The following is a 22,588-nucleotide window of genomic DNA, read 5'->3' as shown; positions in this document are numbered from 1 at the left end:
TACCAAAACTATTGCTGATGGTGAACCTGAACTCGACTCATAAGGCCTAATATCACGCTAGCCATTTCAGCATTTGAATGCTGAAGTTGTCGTGCAGATGTGCAACATCAGGAACAGTGTGTTGGTCAGCGTGCGAAGCTGGGCACTGTGAGCAGTTTGACCATGCAAAATTACTTGTAGAGCAGTGACTGTCAGAAAATGCATTTCGACACTGAAGGAGAGAGAGGACGCATCGGTTGTCACAAAAGATTAGGTGTTTTCGGAAGGTAAAAATAACGTCATATTTGTGCACCGACGATTCATAACGTTTGAATTTATTTTGTGACCGATGCATGCTACATTTGGATCGGTCTGGCGTCCAGGGAAAGTAGCACTTTTATCTTAGACATTAGAAATGGGGACCAATGTGTATCAATTAATCGTTACATCCCTACTACACTGGTATATAGTATCATAACCCAAGAAGTAGAGCAATTTTCCAGCAGGCATGCCAGCTAAGATAGTTAGACAAGCTACTCTAACTTGGGATAGGGCTGTGGCGGTCATGACATTTTGTCAGGTTATTGTCACATAAAAGACTGCGCGTCTCACAGTAATTGACCTTTAATTAACGTAAACAGGTTCATCACCTCCAGGGCTCCATGCATACAAGCCACTGATGCACGCCTTTGGAACATCTACATCTAATAAATAAATTTAAATTACACCATCACAATAAATCCATGATGTGTTTTAGTCAGGTCTTAAGAAACATTATGATATGAAGAGAATGTATTTCAGAAGAACAGAATATAAGTAGGCCTATGTTACCTGGCTATGGTCCATGCTATTGGCTTGTTCATTTAGTTGACAAGATATGCTTGTAAGTCCCATGCCATTATTTGACTATAAATGATTTTAGTAAGAAGAATGAATATAATTGAACTTAGCTGAATAAAACTGAAATGTTTATTTTTTATTTTTAAGCGAGTGCACATATGAAGTGGCAATGTTGAGCATAAAAGTGATCATTTGAAACAGGTCCTATATGCTAGATTTGGAGTTTTTTAGCAACTTTAGTTGTGAATGATACAAACCTTAGAATGTCTTAGAAAATCAAAACATATACAGTGCATTTGGAAAGTATTCAGACCCCTTCCCTTTTTCCACATTTTGTCACGCTACAGCCTAATTCTAAAATGGATTAAATACATAAAAAATGTTATTTTCTAAAAACCTGTTTTTGCTTTGTCATTATGGGGTATTGTGTTTAGATTAATGAGGGGAAAAAAACAATTGAATCAATTTTAGAATAAGGCTGTAACGTAACAAACTTTGGATAAAGTCAAGAGGTCTGAATACTTTCTGAATGCACTGTATAAATATAAGAACACTTATTTCACTTCACGCATCAACCACTGTTTGAGGAGCATGCGCTCGCTGCCCGACAGGTGATATTCCGCCCCAACTCTGTGTGCCATGGGCTCTCCAACCTTGAACCTTCAGCTACCCGAGTGGGCTCCCGAGTGGCCCAGCGGTCTAAGGCACTGAATCTCAGTGCTAGAGGCGTCACTACAGACCCAGGTTCGATTCCAGGCTGTATCACAATCGGCCGTGATTGGGAGTCCCATAGGGTGGCGCACAATTGGCCCAGCGTCGTCCGGTTGAAGGTTTAACCAGGGTAGGCCGTAATTGTAAATAATTTGGTCTTAACTGACTTGCCTAGTTAAATAATAAATTAAATAAAAAAATACCCAGTGCTTAATTTGGGAAACCAAGTGAAATCTGTGCGGTAACATCAATAGTAACATGCAACAACGAAACATATTTCACTAAACTGTTGACAGCCCCTCTGCACGCTCCAGAAAGGAATACAGGAGAGAGAGGAGATGGAAATGCATGGTGGTGATGGTCTGTATAGCTGAATGTAATGAATGAATAATTATGAAAATACTAAAAATTCCCTATTACTAGGCTATTCAAAATCAAATACACTACAATTGTAGGCTAACTGTAAGCTGCCCTGCACAATCAATGAACCAACAGCATCGCCTAGGGCTATACGTTCTCACCCAGACTCATGGATAGACATTTCATTTACATTGATGTCAGAGTGGTTAGAGGAAGAATAGAGCCCTGAGTACCAGGCCATTAGAACCTGTTGGTAGTTAGCTAGTTGGGTACTACAAAGGCATGTCCAGAGGATACAAAAGGAGATTATGTGGAATTTTTCTGCGGTCATTACTGCCGGTGTGATGGTAATACAGTCACCGCAACAGCACTAGGGGGGTACTCTGCTTGCCTGGTCTAGTAGTCAGTGTGCCCCCTCCGCAAAATACAGTAGTCAGTGTGCCCCCTCCGCAAAATACAACTTTTATATAAAAAATTATGATAAAACTTTCATTTTATGTCTGAAAAATATAAAAAAGGACAAATCTGAGTGGTCATGTGCCCTTGAGCACCCTATGGGCATGAGGCCTCTGCGCGCACACACACACACACACACACACACGTCATAACTATGCCTACTGCATACACAGACAGACAGGTGCCAAAGCCACCATAACATAACAACTGTTGCTATTTCAGGAGAGGAGTGTGGGGGGGGGGGGTCACAAGTACTACACATCGACAACAGCCTTACATTAGAGATGGTGTTACACATCATCTAGTTACTATATAGTAACACCAATACAACAAAAATCACATTTCACACTCCACAATAAACAAGTTCAAATTACCGTCATCAATGTCTTCAATGAGCTCATAGACTGTGCAATCAAATCAAAATGATTATCCTACTTACTAATCGTAATAGCAATGATCCCTGCACATCTCTATCTCGCCACAGAGGGGCAGTAGACTCACAAAGACTTGCTCATCAAGGTCATGCTGGAATGTTATTTGCCAGGCTAAAATCATCACTAGCTCCCACTTGGCATTACAGAGTATAAACAGGGAATTCTGGTCTCTGTGTGACTGACTGGCCAGCGGGGTGGGGTCTGTGTGTGTGTGTGTGTGTGTGTGTGTGTGTAGTCGGTGCCAGATCACAGAGTTCCAGGGTTCAGGGGTCAGGGTGGGGGGCATTATGGGGGGGTTCCAGTATCTTGGTTGTGAAATTGGTGTGCAGCACGTCTGACCCAGCCTTGAGCAGAACACAGTAGAGCACACAGAACCTCACCCGAGAGAAAGCGTTAACACACACAGCCACCAGGCAGGCGGTTGGTTAGTCAAAGGGTCAGGAGTTTAAACATTCACAACATCAACAGAGGATGTGGTAAGGAGAGAAGGGAGGGGGAAATTGCAGTGCGTTACCTCACAGGAGGATCCTTGTGTCCGGTAGCTTGGCACTATCTTAAAGGTGATGCTGCCTCGCATCTCTTTCTGTGGACACAAACACACATACTCAGCATTTAAGTACACACGCACGCAGCACCCACACGTACACGCACGTGCATACACAATGTCCACTCACCAACATCCTCTGTAGTTGCTCTACGGTCTGGTTGGCCACACTGATGCTGTTGATCTCTCTGATCTCGTCTCCTACATGCAGTGTTCCTACAACACACACGGCATAGTCTTTGTTCCAGGTTGTCCTTATTGCAGTATTCATTATGATTCTCAGAGTGCTGATCTAGGATCAGGTTCCCACTGTCCGTATATTCTTATTTATTATTATCTAAAAAGGCAGAACTGATCCTAGATCAGCACTCCTACATGTACTCTGAATATACAGTGCCTTTGGAAATTATTCAGACCCCTTGACTTTTTCCACATTTTGTTATGTTACATTCTGATTCTAAAATTGATAAAATACTTTTTTTTCTTCAGCAATCTAAACACAATACACCATAATGACAAAGCGAAAACAGGCTTAGACATTTTTGCAAATGTATAAAAAAAAAACTGAAATACCTTATTTACATAAGTATTCGGACCCTTTACCTCATCATTCTTAAATGGAAGAAGTTTAGAACAACCAATATTCTTCCTAGAGCTGGCCACCAGGCCAAACTGAGCAATCAGGGAGAAGGGCCTTGGTCAGGGAGGTGACCAAGAACCCAATGGTCACTCTGAAAGAGCTCCAGAGTTCCTCCGTGAAGATGATGGGAGAACATTCCAGAAGGACAACAATCCCTGCAGCACTCTACCAATCAGGCCTTTATGGTAGAGTGGCCAGACGGAAGCCACTCTTCAGTAAAAGGCACATGACAGCCCACTTGGAGTTTGCCAAAAGGCACTCAGACCTTTTGGCAAAGACTCTCAGACCATGAGAAACAAGATTCTCTGATCTGATGAAAGCAAGATTGAACTCTTTGGCCTGAATGCCAAGCGTCACGTCTGGAGGAAACCTGGCACCATCCCTACGGTGATGCATGGTGGTGGCAGCATCATGCTGTGGGGATGTTTTTTAGCGGCATGGACTGGGAGACTAGTCAGGATCGAGGCAAAGATAAACGAAGCAAAGCACAGAGAGATCCTTCCAACAGGACAACCCTAAGCACACAGCCAAGACAACACAGGAGTGGCTTTGGGACAAGTCTCTGAATGTTCTTGAGTGGCCCAGCGAGAGCCCGGATTTCAACCCGATTGAACATCTGTGGAGAGACCTGAAAATAGCTGTGCAGCAAGCTTGAGAGGATCTGCAGAGAGGAATGGGAGAAACTCCCCAAATACAGGTGTGTCAAGCTTGTAGCATCATACCCAAGAAGACTCGAGGCTCTAATTGATGCCAAAGATGCTTCAACAATGTACTGAGAAAAGAGTCTGAATACCTATGTAAATGTGATATTTCAGTTCTTTATCTTTAACAAATTTGCAAAAATTTCTAATAACTTGTTTTGGCTTTGTAGTTATGGGGTATTGTGTGTAGATTGATGAGAGAAAAAAACAATTTGATACATTTTAGAACAAGGCTGTAACGTAATAAAATGTGGAAAAAGTAAAGTGGTCTGAATACTTCCCGAGTGCACTGTAGGCCCAGATTTCACAAAGTCTGGAGAAGTGTTTGACTTCTCAGGAGCCACATTAGTATGATCTAGCAATCTACAGAGACCGTCTACAGAGAACACCATGGGCCACGCAGCTGTCATACCGCTCAGGAAGGAGACGCGTTCTGTCTCCTAGAGATGAACGGACTTTGGTGCGAAAAGTGCAAATCAATCCCATAAAAAAGCCAGACTACGGTTTGCAACTGCACATGGGGACAAAGATCGTACTTTTTAGAGAAATGTCCTCTGGTCTGATGAAACAAAAATAGAACTGTTTGGCCATAATGACCATCGTTATGTTTGGAGGAAAAAGGGGGAGGCTTGCAAGCCGAAGAACACCATCCCAACTGTGAAGCACGGGGGTGGCAGCATCATGTTGTGGGGGTGCTTTGCTGCAGGAGGGACTGGTGCACTTCACAAAATAGATGGCATCATGACACAGGAAAATTATGTGCATATATTAAAGCAACACCTCAAGACATCAGTCAGGAAGTTAAAGCTTGGTTGCAAATGGGTCTTCCAAATGGACAATGACCCCAAGCATACTTCCAAAGGTGTGGCAAAATGGCTTAAGGACAACAAAGTCAAGGTATTGGAGTGGCCATCACAAAGCCCTGACCTTAATCCTATAGATTTTTTTTGGCCAGAACTGAAAAAGTGTGTTTGACCAAGGAGGCCTATAAACCTGACTCAGTTACACCAGCTCTGTCAGGAGGATTGGGCCAAAATTATTGTGGGACTTATTGTGGGAAGCTTGTGGAAGGCTACCCGAAACGTTTGACCCAAGTTAAACAATTTTAAAGGCAATGATACCAAATACTAATTGAGTGTATGTAAACTTCTGACCCACTTGGAATGTGACAAAATAAATAAAAGCTGAAATAAATCACTCACTACTATTATTCTGACATTTCACATTCTTAAAATAAAGTGGTGATCCTAATTGACCTAAGACAGGGAATTTTTACTAGGATTAAATGTCAGGAATTGTGAATAACTGAGTTTAAATGTATTTAGCTAAGGTGTAAACTTCCGACTTCAACTGTATGTGTGCATGTGAGGTGTATGTGTGTGTAAGGTAGACTGGTGCCAATGCTTCAGTATCGGGACAATGCAATGTATAGTTGGGCGATATGGACAAAAAAAACATATCACAATAAATTGACTGAATTATCACGATAACGATAAATTGAACGATACATTTATAACATTAATGTGCACCACAGTTGTTTTTTATATCACCCTTAAAACTACTACTTTGAATGTTGTAGCTATTGTGAACCATCCCGAGGGGCGGGGATCAATGGGAGTCAGAGGGGTGGGGGGAATCCTGGCCGACGTCACAGGACTCCCCAAACACACCCCTTACTAAAAAAGGCACAGGGCAATTGAAACAAGGGAGACGCGGGAGGAGAGGAACACATGGACAAAGAAACAAGGAGAAATATAGAACAAACAAGAAGAGGACATTGAGAGACAAAGAACGGATTAAGAGACAAAGAACGTGCATGAATAATGCCCGTAGCGAAAAGCCAAAGCCTAGCCTAGCCACAAAAGAGTATTTCATTGGTTATCTAAAGACTCTTTGGTATATAAGTGAAGTGCTCTAAACCAAGCTAGGATTTTGTTTCCCCTTTCTTGAACCGGCCGAGTGCCATTCTGTGAACAGTAAATATAACATTTTTATTTTTGCAACTTAAAAAAGACGACTCTTCCTCTGTTTATGCCAGACCTCGCTCCTGCACAGATCAGAACCTCTGGACTGATCACACTATCAATTGTCCCATTAACAATCCCATATTAGCAAACTTATTTCATGTAAACACCTTCTTCTAGTAGGGCCCTATAGGTTATTTATCGTGATGAACGATATCAGCGAAATGTTGACGATAAGTGGTCGGTGTGGTGTCCATTATTTTCGGTTTACCGTCCCAGCTCTAACGTAATGTCCAGATATCCCCTGCTACGTGCACATATTGGGGAGACGTTCTGAACAGTGTGTGTGATAATATGCAGTAATAATGTATATTAGTATAGTCTGATAACCAGTAATAATGAGAAGAGCTGCTAGTGTAATAGAAAGAGATGGCTGGCTACCTTGTCTGTGGATCATTCCTCCATGCATTATCCTGGCTACGATACAGTGGTTCAGATCGTTCATCTTCAGCGTGATGCCCTGGAGAGAGAGGACAGGGGTCAGAGGTCAGCAAACATTGAGGTCATAGAAAGGTCGTATAGGGTTAAGCTCAGGTTCAGGGACTGAGGCGCTAGGCTGATCTCACACAGACAAGGAAGAGAAGGGAGAAACAGCCACAGTCGATAGAGTGTGTGTGTATGTCTGTGTGTAAGAACAGACTGTGTATGACTATGCTTGTGGGACTGCTGTGCGGGATAATAAATACAGTCAGCGTTTGAGCGTGTAATTGCAGTGTCTAAGGTTGCAAAGCTGCCGGTAATTTACCAAAGTCACCAGAATCTTCGGTAATTTTGGTAATGAACAGAAAATCTATGGTAATATATGGTAACTTTGGTCATTTATACTTGTATAACGTAAAGGTTTTCATATATAGTATTAATTGTTTATAGATGTGTTCACCTTGTTCTTGAGTTAAGCAGAGTTGTGGACTCAAGTCACATGACTTGAACTCGATTTGATAGACAATAACTTGAGAATTGACTAGGACTTGGAACCTCAAGACTCGACTTTGACTTGAAATTATCTGGCCATATTTTGTACATTTTTGTCACTCATTTTGTGGCACAGATTCGGTGGATTACTCTCCACGCAGCCAGAGACACTAGTCGCAAAATCACCCATGCAAAAAAATGTATAATTCAACAACAGATTGGCTAGTGAAACGCACACTTGGCCCTCTCATTGCAAACTGTCAATCAACACAGGTCATGTAAGCTAGCGAACAGATTGCTGATTTGCTGTACACACACAAAAGTTTGGGGTCACTTAGAAATGTCCTTGTTTTTGGAAAAGCACATTTTTTGTCCATTAAAAAAACATCAAATTGATCAGAAACACAGTGTAGACATTGTTAATGTTGTAAATGACTATTGTAGCTAGAAACGTCAGATTTTATTTTTAATGGAATAGCTACATAGGCGTACAGAGGCCCATTATCTGCAACCATCACTCCTGTGTTCCAATGGCACATTGTGTTAGCTAATCAACGTTTATAATTTGAAAAGGCTAACTGATCATTAGAAAACCCATTTGCAATTATGTTAGCACAGCTGAAGACTGTTGTTCTAATTAAAGAAGCAATAAAACTGGCCTTCTTTAGACTAGTTGAGTATCTGGAGCATCAGCATTTGTGGGTTCGATTACAGGCTCAAAATGGCCAGAAACAAAGCATTTTCTTCTGAATCACGTCAGTTTATTCTTGTTCTGAGAAATTAAGGCTATTTATTCCATGCGAGAAATTGCCAAGAAACTGAAGATCTCGTACAACGCTATGTACTACTCCCTTCACAGAACAGCACAAACTGGCACTAGCCAGAATAGAAAGAGGAGTGGGAGGCCCTGGTGCACAACTGAGCAAGTTGTTAGATAGTTTCAATATGGTTTCTCAAGGGGAGACTACAGTTTTGCCCTCTACCTGTTTCCGTTCAGATAGGACAGGTTAAGCCTGATATAGAGACTTTTTCTTTTGGGCTATTCTCTGTGTATATTTGGGAAATCTACTTGAATATTTTGTATGATATGGAGCTTTCATCAGTGGATCATCAAGACTAGTAAATATATCTACTCACTGAGCACGTCAACTCGAATTACCCAATGTGTGTGTATATAGCCCGTGCATGTGCACGTGTTTGTGTGCGTGTCGTACCATAGGTTCGTCAGTGTTCTTCTGGAACTGCACCAGGCGTACTCGAGTCACGTTCTCCAGGTCCATGTCTCCGTTGGTGCTCTCGGGCGATTCTCCGTTCAGGTAGGGCGAGGTGGGCGGGGGCGTGACCCTCAGAGCCTCGTCACTGTACACCTCATGGGCCACCACGTCATGGGTCTGGAGCAAGGCCTGGAGGCAGGGGAACAGAAAAAGGGGGATTGGGAGATGGGGGGGGGGAGGGAGTGAGAGCAAGACAGAATATCATCAAGGGTCTGCAGCAAGGCTCACCTAGACACACAGCAAGTAATAGATTCTCACACACAAACGGTATATTCATGAAGGCTTCATAGCATACTATAGACAGGAGAAGACACTCCCTACAGCCTCCTAAAAACCTACATACAGACACCCATCACAGACTGCTAGCTTTAGTCAATGACAGAGAGAATTTCTGAGAGGCACTTTACCAAAAAACTAGGAACGTCCTAATGAGAGCAGGGTCATGGGTTTGAAGATAATTAATCCCCCCCACCCGAAGATAGAGGCTTTAAAGTGACAGTCCACCACTAACTTTATCTCAACACCCAGGTCTGAGGTGATTTCAGCACAGTTATAAAGTGCATGCTACCTTCAGTCTAACAATGCTATGGACACAACATAGACGTAACAGTGTCATAACTACTTTATATTAGGCAAGATTCAGGTAAGCAGAAAATGATTATACCTTCAGCAAACTACGCTACTACAACAGGTACTTAAAAGCTAGACTCTCCTGTACTCCAGTTACAAGAGAAAAAAACGGAATTCCCAAACAGATGCATTCTGAAGTCAACCCCAGAGTTCTAGAATATCTGGTCAAGAGTAAAGTTTGAGAAAAATAGAAAAATGTAATTCAACAGCTAGAATGAGAATGTTAGTTCCTCACCAGTCTTAGTAGCTGGTAGACAAGTGAGAAATCTGGGCTGTCTGTAGCATGCTCCTGAGAGACTGGTGGCAGGCTGGGGACACACATACCTTTCCCTTTGTGTGTGTGTGTGTGTGTGTGTGTGTGTGTGTCTCTAGGAATGTGGCTGCTTGTACCTAATGGTGCCTCCCTCCCTCCCTCGTCTCACCTTCTCTGCCCCCCCACCTCTCCTTTCCCTCCACCTATCCCCTCTCCCTTCCTCCATTCTTGTCAGACTGGGTAAAGCTTGGCCCCAGATCAGATACGACTCACTGACCGCTCCGTTCCTCACAGAATCTCTCCCTCTTTCCAAAACGTCCCTTCCGTCTCTCCCTCCACACTACAGCCTGTAGTGCTAGGCCCCAACGTTCTCCCTTCCTCCCTCGAAGACAGGCTCCGCTCTACATGGATACATTACATCAGACTCATTCTCCCCCTTTCTCTGTCCAGATTTACCCCTCAAAATCTCCACCCCTCTTTCTCCCCATTTCTTTCTCTCACTCTCTCTCCTGACTAATCGCTCACTCTACCCCCGTTCCAACTGCAATCTAATGTTCTTCTCCTCCAAATGTCCCAATACAACTCCAACATATACACCGCTCTCTCTCTCTCCCTCTCTCTCTCTCCTTTCTCTATCCATCCTGTGGAAGTGTGTGATTAATAATGCCTCGGTGATAAGAGGACGACTCCTCCCTCCTTGTAGTGTTGACCTCTTCATTGATCAGAGGGGAGGATAAGACACAGTGACGTGATGTGATGAGATTAACAGTGAAGCTTTTAAAGCACCTTGAGAAGTGAGACTGTTTTTCTGTCTTTAACACTGGGAACAAAAGACCAGGGAGGTCACTGATCTCGCACACACACACACACCCCTCCCTATAGAGTCTTCCTATCTCTTCTGTTCCCCTCTTTCTCTGTGAGGGTCTCTAGAGATGTAAAGGACCTGATTTAGAACACTAGTCTGTCTGGAGTTTCAGTCTTGCCTACGGCATCCCACAGGGGGATTGACATAAATAAACTAAAATAAATCTACCTCTTCCTTTTTTATTTTCTCTTTCTTTCGGTCACTCTACCACCTTCCCTCTCTGTCCGTCTTCCTTTATCTGCTCCCCCCTCTCTCTGCTATAGCTTCAGTCATGGCGCCTAAACACAGCCAAGTCGAGGCGTGTGTGTGTGTGTGGTTTCACTGACCATAAAGTGTGGCTGGGTCAGTATCCGCCTGAGCTCCTTGGCGTCGTGGTTCTCCGGGTAACAAGAGATCTCTTCCAGTACCTGTAAGGTAGAGACAACAGCGCAGGGCGTCAGTCAGGTGGCCTATCTGTAGAGTTAAAGTAGTCCTGCTCAATGCCTGTTCCAACCACACAAACACAGGAGAGTATGTGTGGACTATTGAGTGACACAGTACATCAACCTCTGACCTGATTATACACACATACATACCCTCTCACAGTTCCTAAAACACACCCCTTTAGAATCACTTCAACCAGTAAAAACGTCACTTTGAAATCCGTCAGCCCATGAACTCCCCCCTCATGGCTTCTCTTAACCAATCAGAGTCCACCTTAGGGCTTCGTCACGCCCCCTGCCTCTCTGAGTGACTTGATTTGGCATCAGGTTCTGCTATGTCCCATCTGCCTGCTGAATGAGGCGACGGAGAGGCCTGGCGCATAGAGGTGTGTGTGGCAAATGAAAGGTGTATGAAGTGTGTATTCATCGCAAAACATGAATCCAGTGCCATCGCCATTGATCAATCAGTATGTGTGTGTGTGTGTGTGTGTGTGTTCAATACTGTTGTATCCATTGCCTCATCATCTCTGATCAATGTAAAGACATTCACACCTCTCAGACCCAAACCTAAAATCATCAGATACAAACAGTTTACATACAGTACTAGTAGGATATTACCAACTTTCTGAGTTAAAACATGAACAGACCCCGAACTTTACGTCTTTTAGAGAGAACACACTCACAGCCACACTACAGACTCCTTTATAGACTCACACACTGAGCTACAGCCTCATGTATGCATAGTCACAGACAGCTCTACGCTTTGCCCAGTCTCCCACTGTCAAATACTAAAATGCTTTAAAACAAAACCAACTGGATTTCCTGTCTGTTTTGTTTGTGTGTGTGTTGGGTTGTGAAAGACGTCAGGGGGCTTACATATTCCAGGTGTTTCAAAGCGGCACTTGCGTCGTCTTGGGTGGAGCTCTTTAGACCAGGAGGAGGACACAGGGAGGGACAGTTATACATGTGACCTCTGATGATGTTGTTGGTCCTCATAGGAGGAGTCAGGGGTCATTAGGTCAAAGATCAGGGGATGTCAGGAGGGTCGGGGGGGTAAAGTTTGATAAAGGTAAAAGATGACGGCATCGGGGGGGTGAAAGGTTAGTGTCTATACGCTTAGTAGAGCCACAGAGACGAGGGTCAAATCTGTGCTAGTATAGTATCATTTTAAAGCATTTCAGTGTCGCCAGTGGGGATCAGTAGCAGGAAGCCAAGCAGAGTATTTCAGCGGAAGTCCCTTTAAGTCAACGGTGGGAAAGAAAGAATAGAGGTTTTGTTCTGTGGTGAAATACTGGATCAATGTGTCTAACTCAGGAAAAGAGTAAGGATTTCAGCAGAGACAAAATAAAAGGACCCAGTACTAGAGGAAGTATGGCAACTAAAGAAACATTACACGCACGCATGCACTCGCCCACACATCTGTTCAGTCTCCCTCCATACAACCTAATCCAACTAGACTAGTTTAAAAAGGGAAAACTACGACCCAGACACACCGATAAGTAGGCATGACTAAGTCCCCTCCAGGACCAGACTGGGTCAACTGGAGTTGGTTCATTACTGAAGTCCTTTAGACTCCAAAGCCACATAAAGAGTCCTAACACTACTCTAAAGGTCTTTTCCAGTGTTAATAGAACTGTGTTAGTTTTTCCACCCACTCCCTCCCTCTCGCTTCTTCTTCGTCAGACCTACATTTAAATTGCCCTCCACATACAAAAGAGCCCAATACAAACATTTCACACTTACGCTTGTTATGTCAAAGTCCATACACACGCTAACGATGCATGTCAATTTCCTGTTAAGTAGCTACTTCCACTCTAGGCTGGTTCATTGAGAGTGTGTGAGTGCAGCTAGTTGGCTTGAGGTAAACACTATGTACCAGAGTATGCGAGGCCACTGGGCTGTTTGGTACCAATGGTGCATAAAGGAAGTAATGGCGCCAGAGGTCACACAACAGCCCTCCCCAATACACTCCACTGTTCCACAAACAACTACAGCATAGACAACAAATAACGGGGAAATGTGTGTGTTGGTGTCCGTTTGATGTATATGCGTGTGTGTGTGTGTAGTTCTGACACACACACACAACTGAGAAAGTGTAAATAAACAAGCACTCTGAGCTCGTTATTATTTTAATATGGTCTATAAATGCTCAAACAGACTGTGGAATTGCTTCACTAACAATGGGTGTGGAAAACCCCCAAAATTAATAGGTCTTTTACGTTTGTGGAAAAGGCTACATACAGTGCCTTCGGAAAGTATTCAGACCCCTTGACTTTTTCCACATTTTGTTATGTTACAGCCTTATTCTAAAATGGATTAAATAAAACATTTTCCTCATCGATCTACACACAATACCCCATAATGACAGAACAAAAACTGGTTTTTAGAAATGTTTGCAAATGTATAAAAAATAAAAACACCTTATTTACATAAGTATTCAGACTCTTTGCTATGAGACTCAAAATTGAGCTCAGGTGCATCCTGTTTCTATTGATCATCCTTGAGATGTTTCTACAACTTTATTGGAGTCAACCTGTGGTAAATTCAATGGATTGGACATGATTTGGAAAGGCACACACCTGTCTATATAAGGTCCCACAGTTGACAGTTCATGTCAGAGAAAAAACCAAGCCATGAGGTTGAGGGAATAGTCCGTTTTTGGTGGTGAAGCATGGTGGTGGCAGCATCATGATGTGGGGATGTTTTTCAGCGTCAGGGACGGAGAATAGTCAGGATCGAGGGAAAGATGAACAGAGCAAAGTACAGAGAGATCCTTCATGAAAACCTGCTCCAGATCTCTCAGGACCTCAGACTGGGGCAAAGGTTCACCATCCAACAGGACAACGACCCTAAGCACACAGCCAAGACAACGCAGGAGTGGCTTCGGGACAAGTCTCTGAATGTCCTTGAGTGGCCCAGCCAGAGCCCAGACTTCAACCCGATCTAACATCTCTGGAGAGACCTGAAAATTGCTGTGCAGCGACGCTACCCATCCAACCTGACAGAGCTTGAGAGGATCTGCAGAGAAGAATGGGAGAAACTCCCCAAATACAGGTGAACCAAGCTTATAGCATGAAACCCAAGAAGACTTGAGGCTGTAATCGCTGCCAAAGGTGCTTCAACAAAGTACTGAGTAAAGGGTCTGAATACTTACGTAAATGTGATAGTTTTTATTTGTAATACATTTGCAAAACAAACAAAAAAACTGTTTTTGCTTTGTCTTTATGGGGTATTGTGTGTAGATTGACGAGGGGAAAAAACTATTTAATCCATTTTAGAATAAAGCTGTAACGTAACAAAATGTGGAAAAAGTCAAGGGGTCTGAATACTTTCCAAATGCACTGTATTCTATCTAATAGAATGCATTCCATTCCAAAACTGTTATCCCCCACTCTGACTGCCCTTGTCTACTTTTCTTTCAGGGTAGAAACCTTTTGGAATGAAACACAGGGCCTCACTGTTTGACAGTTTAGTTTAGTAGTTTCCAACTGTCTTGATCAAATGACTACCTCGCATATTGACTAGCTGTTGTTCCTTCAATCTTCTTAACAAATAAGCCATGTTGGCTGACCTACTATAGACCCAGTTTATAAACCCACCTGACCCCTAGAATCTGATTCAAGATCAGAGAGACCCTTCTAGTCAATACCTTCTTAATCTGTTTCTTTCAAAATCTGACCCCAGGCCAGATCGACCCAATGTTAAACAAACAGCAGATACCCAAAGAACGCTTAGGAAGTAGATAGGATGTCTCAAATTACACCCTATTCCCCATATCGGGCACTACATTAGTGCACTACATTAGTGCACTACATGGGAAATAGGTTGTTATTTGAGATGTGAACATAATGAATAGCAGAATGATGAGAGATGTGTTAATAACTAGAGCCGTGTTGTTAAAGAAGACTGATCAGGGCAGAGGAAGCAGCATGTGATCCATAGAGTTGATCATGTGATCAATCATATAGGTCTTCACAAGCATGGTGACAAGCACACAACATTATATCAGTGTGTGTGTGTGTGTGTGTGTGTGTGCGCGCTCACCTCTTTGGCTCTCTGCACAGCATCGCTAGAGGGGTTTCTGATCTGGGGGGAGGACTTGGTGTTGATCTTGTCGTAAAGCTGAAACAACACGACACACAACACTGAACAACAATGAATGGCTCATGGTGAATCATTTCAATGGCTGAATGATACATTTTGTTCCTTCTCTCTGTACTCAGAATGACCGGTTGTCTTTAGTGCCAGGCTCTCGCCAATGTGGACAATTGCTTGCTTTCATTTAAGCATTACATAAGATTTACAATGTAGGGAACATTTATTATATAGTTTATGATGCAGCCTGAAAGAGGAGCAACACTTTGGTTCTGTTTGCAATGAACCAGCTGACTATACAAGATCAACTGTTGAGGTTGTGTGCGTGCGTATGAATCAGTGCGTAAACACAATGTACACACAGTGAGTAGTCTCCACTAACCAACCAAGACAAGCAGAGGAGTTGTGTGTAAGACACAAAGAAAAGTCTGGTTCATTGTTCACACTATTGAGAGGAGAAAAAGGGAGCACGGTTGAAAAGTCAGAGATAAAATAACTTAGGATAGAAAAATGTAACTCATGATCTTCATAAGAATGTGTGTTGGATAATGTACAAATTATTCTGGACATCAAAGGAGAGCAGCTGACATCATGAGACAGCACGTACATGTACAGGTGCGCGCGCGCACACACACACACACACACACACCTGTTTCAAAAGAGGCATTTCCCCATAGCTCCTGACCAGAGACACAAGGCGAACCAATAGTACCAATAGTACAGTTCTCAGCCGCTGGTTTAGGCAACAATCAGAAACATGGTATGAAACCAGCTAACAGCGAAGCAGCTAACATTTAGTTAATGTGTATTTCTCATTTAGAAGTCGAAACTACAGCTGGGAACGGTCCCGTTTTTCCAGAAATGGACATTCTGTGGCTATCCTTCCGTGAACTTATTTGACTAAATATATGTGTTATTTGTAGGAACACTAACACAGTGATATTCAGACAGTATTATCATGCTAAGTCTGCTGTGTGTGTCATTTCTGAGTATGTGATGGGAAAAGGAGGAGAATATTCTGAATGTTTGAGATGTCTGTGGTGCCTGGGTCTGCAGTGGGAGATAGAGTCAACCATGTTTGGACAGATGTCTGTGTCATGTCTGTGTGTGTGTGTGTGTGTGTTTGTATGTGTGGGGAGTGCATGGGGAGGCTGAGCACTAGACACCTGCTGTTCCTGGGAAAGTTCAGAGGCTCTGTCTCTCTCTGTCTGCTCCTATTGTGGAAGGCTGACATGATAACCAGGGTCCAGGGTTTTTTCTGCATAGAAAAGTCTTGGGCGGTCCGCATAAGTGTTTTTTTCGGGCCGCCTATGTCCAAACAGTACGGTGATGGAAAAACGTTTTCAGTGTAAACTTAAACAACTAAAACCCAGATATAAAGTATATAGAAAGGATAATGGACCTATATATTTTTTAAATAAGATCTTTGAGAACTAACAATAACCAAAACAAAAGCTAGAATCTAAAATGTAAAACAATTCTGCATTCGGGAGTATTTTTGTCATGACATGGGGCATAGCTGCAGGAAGTAGGGGTGCTGAGGGTGCTGCAGCACCCTCTGAAAAATCTGAAGTAATAAAAAAAAGCAGACTGATATAGCCATCTGCAGGGTCATGGAAACCACACAATGACACCCACCAAGACACACACAGTGCCTGCTTAATTTGGGTAGGTGTGTGAAGTCTCGGTAGCTAACAGGAAATGCTATTTTCAGATCTGCTTGCTATGTTCAGATGTGATGATAAAAACTGTCTTATAAAACTGCCTCAAGTATAGACTGTAGGACATACTGTATGAACTTTACACTTGGCACTTTCTTCATACTACTAATGCGGCTACGTGCTACCATTATCAAAGATCTTACAGATTGCTTATTAAAAATTGACATTTTCAGAAACAAGTGTATATACATATCTTAAAATATTGTCATTTAACATATCACTCATTTGCCTAACTGTCAAACAGTTGTCTGAAGTTACAGTCAACAATGTTCTCCCTAAAAGGAGAGAAACAAAGCCTTACTCCATCCCAAGTAAGGACCATTGACACACACACACACAAATGTGTGCACACGCTCACACACACACTGAAACAACAAGACTTACTCACCAACCAGATCCCAAGCAGTACCCAAACACCCTAACCCAGAAGAGAATATGCACAACAAGCACTAAACTAGCTTAGCATCCAGACTAGGCTACTGTTACAGTACATCCATTCCGTTTCCTGTGGATCTGTAGTTTCCCTGAGCCTCTCTGTGTGCGAGTGGAGAGGATGGTAACATCAGCCCTACAGATGTACTCACAGATACCCTACTGCAGGAGTCTGGAGTCACACAGCAGTGAAAGGGGCTAAGGCCTGACAATAGCACCCATTGTTCACTCTCTTTTCAGTGCAGAACTCTGGGTCTCTCTCGCTCTCCTTGTTTCTGTCGCTTTTCAGAGCTGGATTGTGGGGGTCTCTCTTTTCAGTGATGGAGTCTGGGTCTCCTCTTTCTTTCAGTTTTCAGTGCAGCAGTGTGATCTCTCTTGCTCTCTCTAATGGGCATCGGCAGCAACAGGTTCCTAGTGAATGGCCTTCCCAGGGAGAGAGAGTTGGAGACAAGTCTTCCTCTCTTTCTCTTCTTGACCCATTCAGCCCCTGCAAATGGGGCAGGGTCCGTAAGCAACTGCCCCATCCTCCCTTTTCCACTCACCCTTTTCTAACACTCTATTCGGTAACTCCCTTTCCCAACACCCCTCCAAACCGCACATCCTCAACTTAAGATATTGTAGGCCTTATAAGTTCAGAAAACGCATGAATGCGCTCGCACACACACAACCAACCTAGATAACAGTTTGTGTTATGACTGTCAAGTCAGTTGCAAGAAGCTGCATAAGCTGTTATACTTTGTGATGAAGGGTGTGATTGAAGTGTTACCAAGACCCCTTCAGGATTAAGATAAGAGTCAACAGGCCTCAAGTAAGCCCTTTAGTAAAACCCAGTTTCCCCCAGCCAGATAGCCTTCAGTAACACACACACACACAGCTTCTCTCCTAATGTGGCATGAAATCATGAGTGCAGCATAGTTTCCCTCCGCAGGGTGTGTGTGTGTGTGTGTGTGTGTATGTGTGTGTGTGTGTGTGTGTGTGTGTGTGTGTGTGTGTGTGTGTGTTTTGGCAGTGAACTGCTGGTGCCTTCTGGAGCAGAGAGGTTTGGTGTTTGGCTGGCTGCTATGAGTTCTGGGTGACAGACAAAACACAGAAAACACTGGCAAGAGAGAGGGACAGGGAAAGAGAGAGAGAGTGAGAGAAATAGCGAGAGAGAGAGAGAAATGGAGAGCGAGACTAAACTATCCATCTTCCACTTCTCTTTCTGTAAGAACAACATGACAATATGTTTGTAACTCCACATAACCCTCTGATAAACTATATGGAGTTTGCACAATCTTTCTCCCACCTAAATCCACTTATTTTCATGTCAACGAGGGAAGGTGTCTACAGATAGCTAGCTAAAGGAAATGAGCAGTTAATGTAGTCAGCTAGGACCTACAGACAAATGGAGTTAAGAGCATTGGGATGCAGCAGTAGCCTAACTGTCAGAGGCAGAGCCATGGGAGTCAGCTGTTCAAGTTTCTGAGTGTCTGACCTGCAGCTAAACTCCCCTCCGCCATGAGTCAGTCAGAGAGAGGAGGTTAAAGATGACTCAATGACAGCTGGTGCCGATCGTCATCTAATGACAGAAACACCACATTTGTCTGACTTACATTTTAGTGGCCTGACTAGCAGCATGTCTGCCGATGTGTTGGTCTCATCCTGTGTGTGTGTGTGTGTGTGTGTGTGTGTCTACTCACGTCTAGTAGTGTGTGTAGATGCTCGTCTTGGAAGACGCTGTGTAGGAAGTCCATATCTTTCTCACTGCAGTCTGTCAACGCATGGATCTCCTCCAGACTGTCCAGCACCTGAGACACAGCCCCTGTATACACACACACACACACACACACACACACACACACACACACACACACACACACACACACACACACACACACACACAGACACACACACGTCAAAACAGACAATCCATCATCAGTAAGGCAGTTATGTAGGCAACGCAACAGTACAATAAAAGAGAATACATTGAACAGGAAATGGAGAAAAAGGGACAAATAATGCAAGACAAAACAACAAATGGACAATCACAAAGCACACGCAGGCAGGATCTAGGTGTGTAAGAGGTGATTGCTAGAGAACTAGGGACAACACAGACAGATACAGAACACACACACAGAGCAGTATATACCTAGAGGAGGGATACCTACTTTCTGCTGCAAGTAGTCCTATCAGGAAGGCAGCATTAACACAAACACAGAGTTTAAGTTTAGACAAACTGACTAAGTTATCAGAATCATATAGGGACTACATGGACACAGCAATGGTAAAGAATAACTAGAATTGTGGCTGAAACATTCTCTGAAAACAGTGCAGCCCATCCAAAGATTTCAGAGGTGCTGAATTGACTTGTTAGTCCAACAAAGAGAACAGCAGTACTGTTTCAGAGGTTAGAGAAATTCTCAACTCGGTGTGTATGTCTTCAGTAGAGTCCATGTTTTACAGATAATGTTTAATCAAGTGTTGGGCTGGAACAAAAGCCTGCAAGCCCAGTACAGTCGGTCTCCAGGATGACGTTTCAGAAGCCGCTGTAAGAGTTTACAGCACTAGAGAAGATACTTTCTTTGTGAAAACAACACCTTGAAAAAGACATAAGACAAAGGGGGATACCTAGTCAGTTGTACAACTGAATGCATTCAACTGAAATGTGTCTTCCGCATTTAACCCAGAATCAGAGCGGTGTGGGCGACTGCCTTCATCGACATCATTGTTGCCCGGGGAACAGGAACCCAGAGTTGTAAATAATTGTGTGTGCGCTCGTGCAAATGTGTGTGTGTGTGTGTGTGTGTGTGTGTGTGTGTGTGTGTGTGTGTCACGACTTCCGCCGAAGTTGGTGCCCCTCCTTGTTCAGGCGGTGTTCGGCTGTCGACGTCACCGGCTTTCTAGCCGCCACCGATCTACGTTTCTTTTTCTATTTGTTTTGTCTTGATTGTACACACCTGGTTTCCATTACGTTATAATTTATTCCCTATTTAACCCTCTGGTTCCCACATGGTTTTGTGCGTGTTTGTTCTTTGTTAAGTGGTCGCTCTTTTGTGTCGAGCTGGATTGTTTTCCCTGTATGGAATTAGTTTGTGATTTATTTCGAGTAAAGTACGTTTTTACTCAGTTCTGTGTCCTGCGCCTGACTCCGTCCTACCCGCTGCACACAGACACTTGACAGCATGTGTGTATGTTCCTCCTACCTGAGGATGTGGGGTCTTCAGAGAAGTCAGGCATTTCCTCTGGTGGATCTCCGTAGAAGGAGTTAAACTTGTGGCTGGAGACTGCTGCCAGTACGGCTCCCTGAGACAGACAGACAGTTAAACTTTCTTCCATGTCAGAACCAAATGTTTTTAAAACATCAACACTCCTATTGTCATTCCAACCAGAAAAGGAGAGTAGAATTTGGGGAGCTTACCTTGAGCTTTCTCCTGGAGTTGAACTTCCTCAGCTGTTCCACCGTCTCTAGCAGGTGGATCTTGTAGGCGTAACGGTCTCTCTCCTGATCAACACAATCACAATCTCACTTTACTAGCCTTTCAGTATCCCAAGAAGACAATGTGTGTATGTGGACATGTTTAACTATTCTTGTGGGGACCAGAAGTCCCCACAAGAATAGTAAACTAACAATAATTTCACCAACTGGGGACATTTTGTTAGTCCCCACGAGGTCAACATGCTATTTCTAGGAGGTTTAGGGTCAAGGTTAGAATTAGTGTTAGAATTACTTTACGGGTTAGGGTTAGGAGCTAGGGTTAGTTTTAGGGTTAGGATCTAGGGTTAGGGGTTAGGGTAAGAGTACAGGTTAGGGTTAGGATTTTGAATGGGACTGAATTGTGTGTCCCCACAAGGTTAGCTGTACAAGACTGTGTGTGTGTGTGTTTGTACACTGTAAAGGGGTTGCGGTGAATTTGACCGTAACTTACTCATTGGCAAGTGACTGTATTCCATATTACAGTACCAAAGCAAGTACTGTGTAATGGCACAGTACAATACCTGTGAATTTACTGTAAAAACATCAATGCTCCCATAATACAACATTCCAGTTAAATTTGTACAGCCCTTTCACGAATGGGTGCAACAGATACAGCCTCTTACAAGGCACACCTCAAAATATGTTAATGAGCCAGACACAACAATACTATGCATCCACTCGGGGTCAAAACATTTTTGCCACTGTAAAAATACGGTACTGTATTCTGTGGGATGGAATTACAGTACCATTCGAAATACAGCCAATATCACCCCCCCCCCACACACACACAAAATGTTCACATAATGCACCATCATTTACAGTATGCTGTGATCCAGTGGAGGTTGAGGCAGACATGTGTGTGTGTGTGTGTGTGTGTGTGTGTGTGTGTGTGTGTGTGTGTGTGTGTGTGTGTGTGTGTGTGTGTGTGTGTGTGTGTGTGTGTACCTTGAGCCAGGGGTGGTTGAGTGCCTCGTAGACAGTGATTCTCTCTGCAGGGTCCAGCATGAGCATCCGTCTCACCAGGTCCTTAGCGCTCTCTGAGATATGGCCCCATTGCCTGGGGTTTAACTGCAGAGACACACGCACACGGAGAGAGAAAAGCACACACACATTTTCAGGTGGGGTAAGGCTACTAATACCATAGGCACAGACTGGAGTTATTATTGTACACATCATTGTGTGGTGGCGTTTTGTAAATCAACTACTACCTTGTATTTGCCTCTGCAGATGGCTTCAAACAGGCGTTCCTTTGTGCCGTAGAAGGGCAGGCAGCCAGAGAGCAGGATGAAGAGGATGACGCCACAACCCCACACATCTACTGGCTTACCATAAGGCTCCCTCTTCACCACCTCTGGGGCCATGAAGTGGGGTGTTCCTACACGACCTGTAGGGAAGAGACAAAGGGTAGACACACATTCAGTCATACACACGTGTGGACGAGTGGCCCTCCTCTGGGACTGTCACCTTGTCGTGGTGAGGGGGCTTATGTACCTCAACGACCCCTCAGAGCTATGCCGGTGGGAGGTAACTCCCAGCAAGTCTAACCAAAACGGGACAGGTCTAGGGCGAGGGGTCAGACGAAGCGCAGTCCGCCTATTGATCATGGAGCCTTACAAAGGAAAATTATCTACGGCCACTGCAGATAACAGTGGGCACAGCTGCCTGGGAAGGGTTGCGAAGCTACTGGTAATTTACCAGTTACCGGAATCTTTGGTTATTTTGGTAATTAACAGAAAATCTATGGAAATCTATTGTAACTGGTCATTTTTTGTATAATCTTATTTAATTACTTATTATATTTTACATGTGAAAAGGCCACAGAGGGTCAGAGATAATTACAG

The 22,588-nt window shown here is 43.6% G+C and overlaps 1 protein-coding gene across 18 annotated transcripts in view; it reads right to left on the bottom strand.

Annotated features, from left to right (window-relative positions):
- LOC106581943 (peripheral plasma membrane protein CASK) overlaps window positions 1–22,588 on the bottom strand; it is a 212,035-nt gene that overhangs the window by 18,136 nt on the left and 171,311 nt on the right. For 5 of the 18 annotated variants that reach the window (XM_014164474.2, XM_014164482.2, XM_014164478.2 and 2 more), the window contains 13 exons: window positions 21,953–22,131; window positions 21,693–21,815; window positions 20,691–20,774; window positions 20,476–20,575; window positions 19,441–19,458; window positions 18,973–19,094; window positions 15,090–15,167; window positions 11,922–11,969; window positions 10,950–11,030; window positions 8,816–9,004; window positions 7,071–7,149; window positions 3,455–3,540; window positions 3,295–3,363 (listed from right to left, as the gene is read on the bottom strand). In XM_014164474.2, coding sequence (XP_014019949.1) covers window positions 3,295–3,363; window positions 3,455–3,540; window positions 7,071–7,149; window positions 8,816–9,004; window positions 10,950–11,030; window positions 11,922–11,969; window positions 15,090–15,167; window positions 18,973–19,094; window positions 19,441–19,458; window positions 20,476–20,575; window positions 20,691–20,774; window positions 21,693–21,815; window positions 21,953–22,131 — 1,256 coding nt within the window. The remainder of the gene's footprint in view (window positions 1–3,294; window positions 3,364–3,454; window positions 3,541–7,070; window positions 7,150–8,815; window positions 9,005–10,949; window positions 11,031–11,921; window positions 11,970–15,089; window positions 15,168–18,972; window positions 19,095–19,440; window positions 19,459–20,475; window positions 20,576–20,690; window positions 20,775–21,692; window positions 21,816–21,952; window positions 22,132–22,588) is intronic. The other 13 variants (XM_014164480.2, XM_014164483.2, XM_045704544.1 and 10 more) reach the window with 6 other exon arrangements.

Source organism: Salmo salar, chromosome ssa21 (genome assembly GCF_905237065.1).
Source record: "Salmo salar chromosome ssa21, Ssal_v3.1, whole genome shotgun sequence".
Classification (NCBI taxonomy): Eukaryota; Metazoa; Chordata; class Actinopteri; order Salmoniformes; family Salmonidae; genus Salmo; species Salmo salar.
Note: the sequence above shows the minus strand (reverse complement) of the source record. Positions and strands in the feature narration are given on the sequence as shown.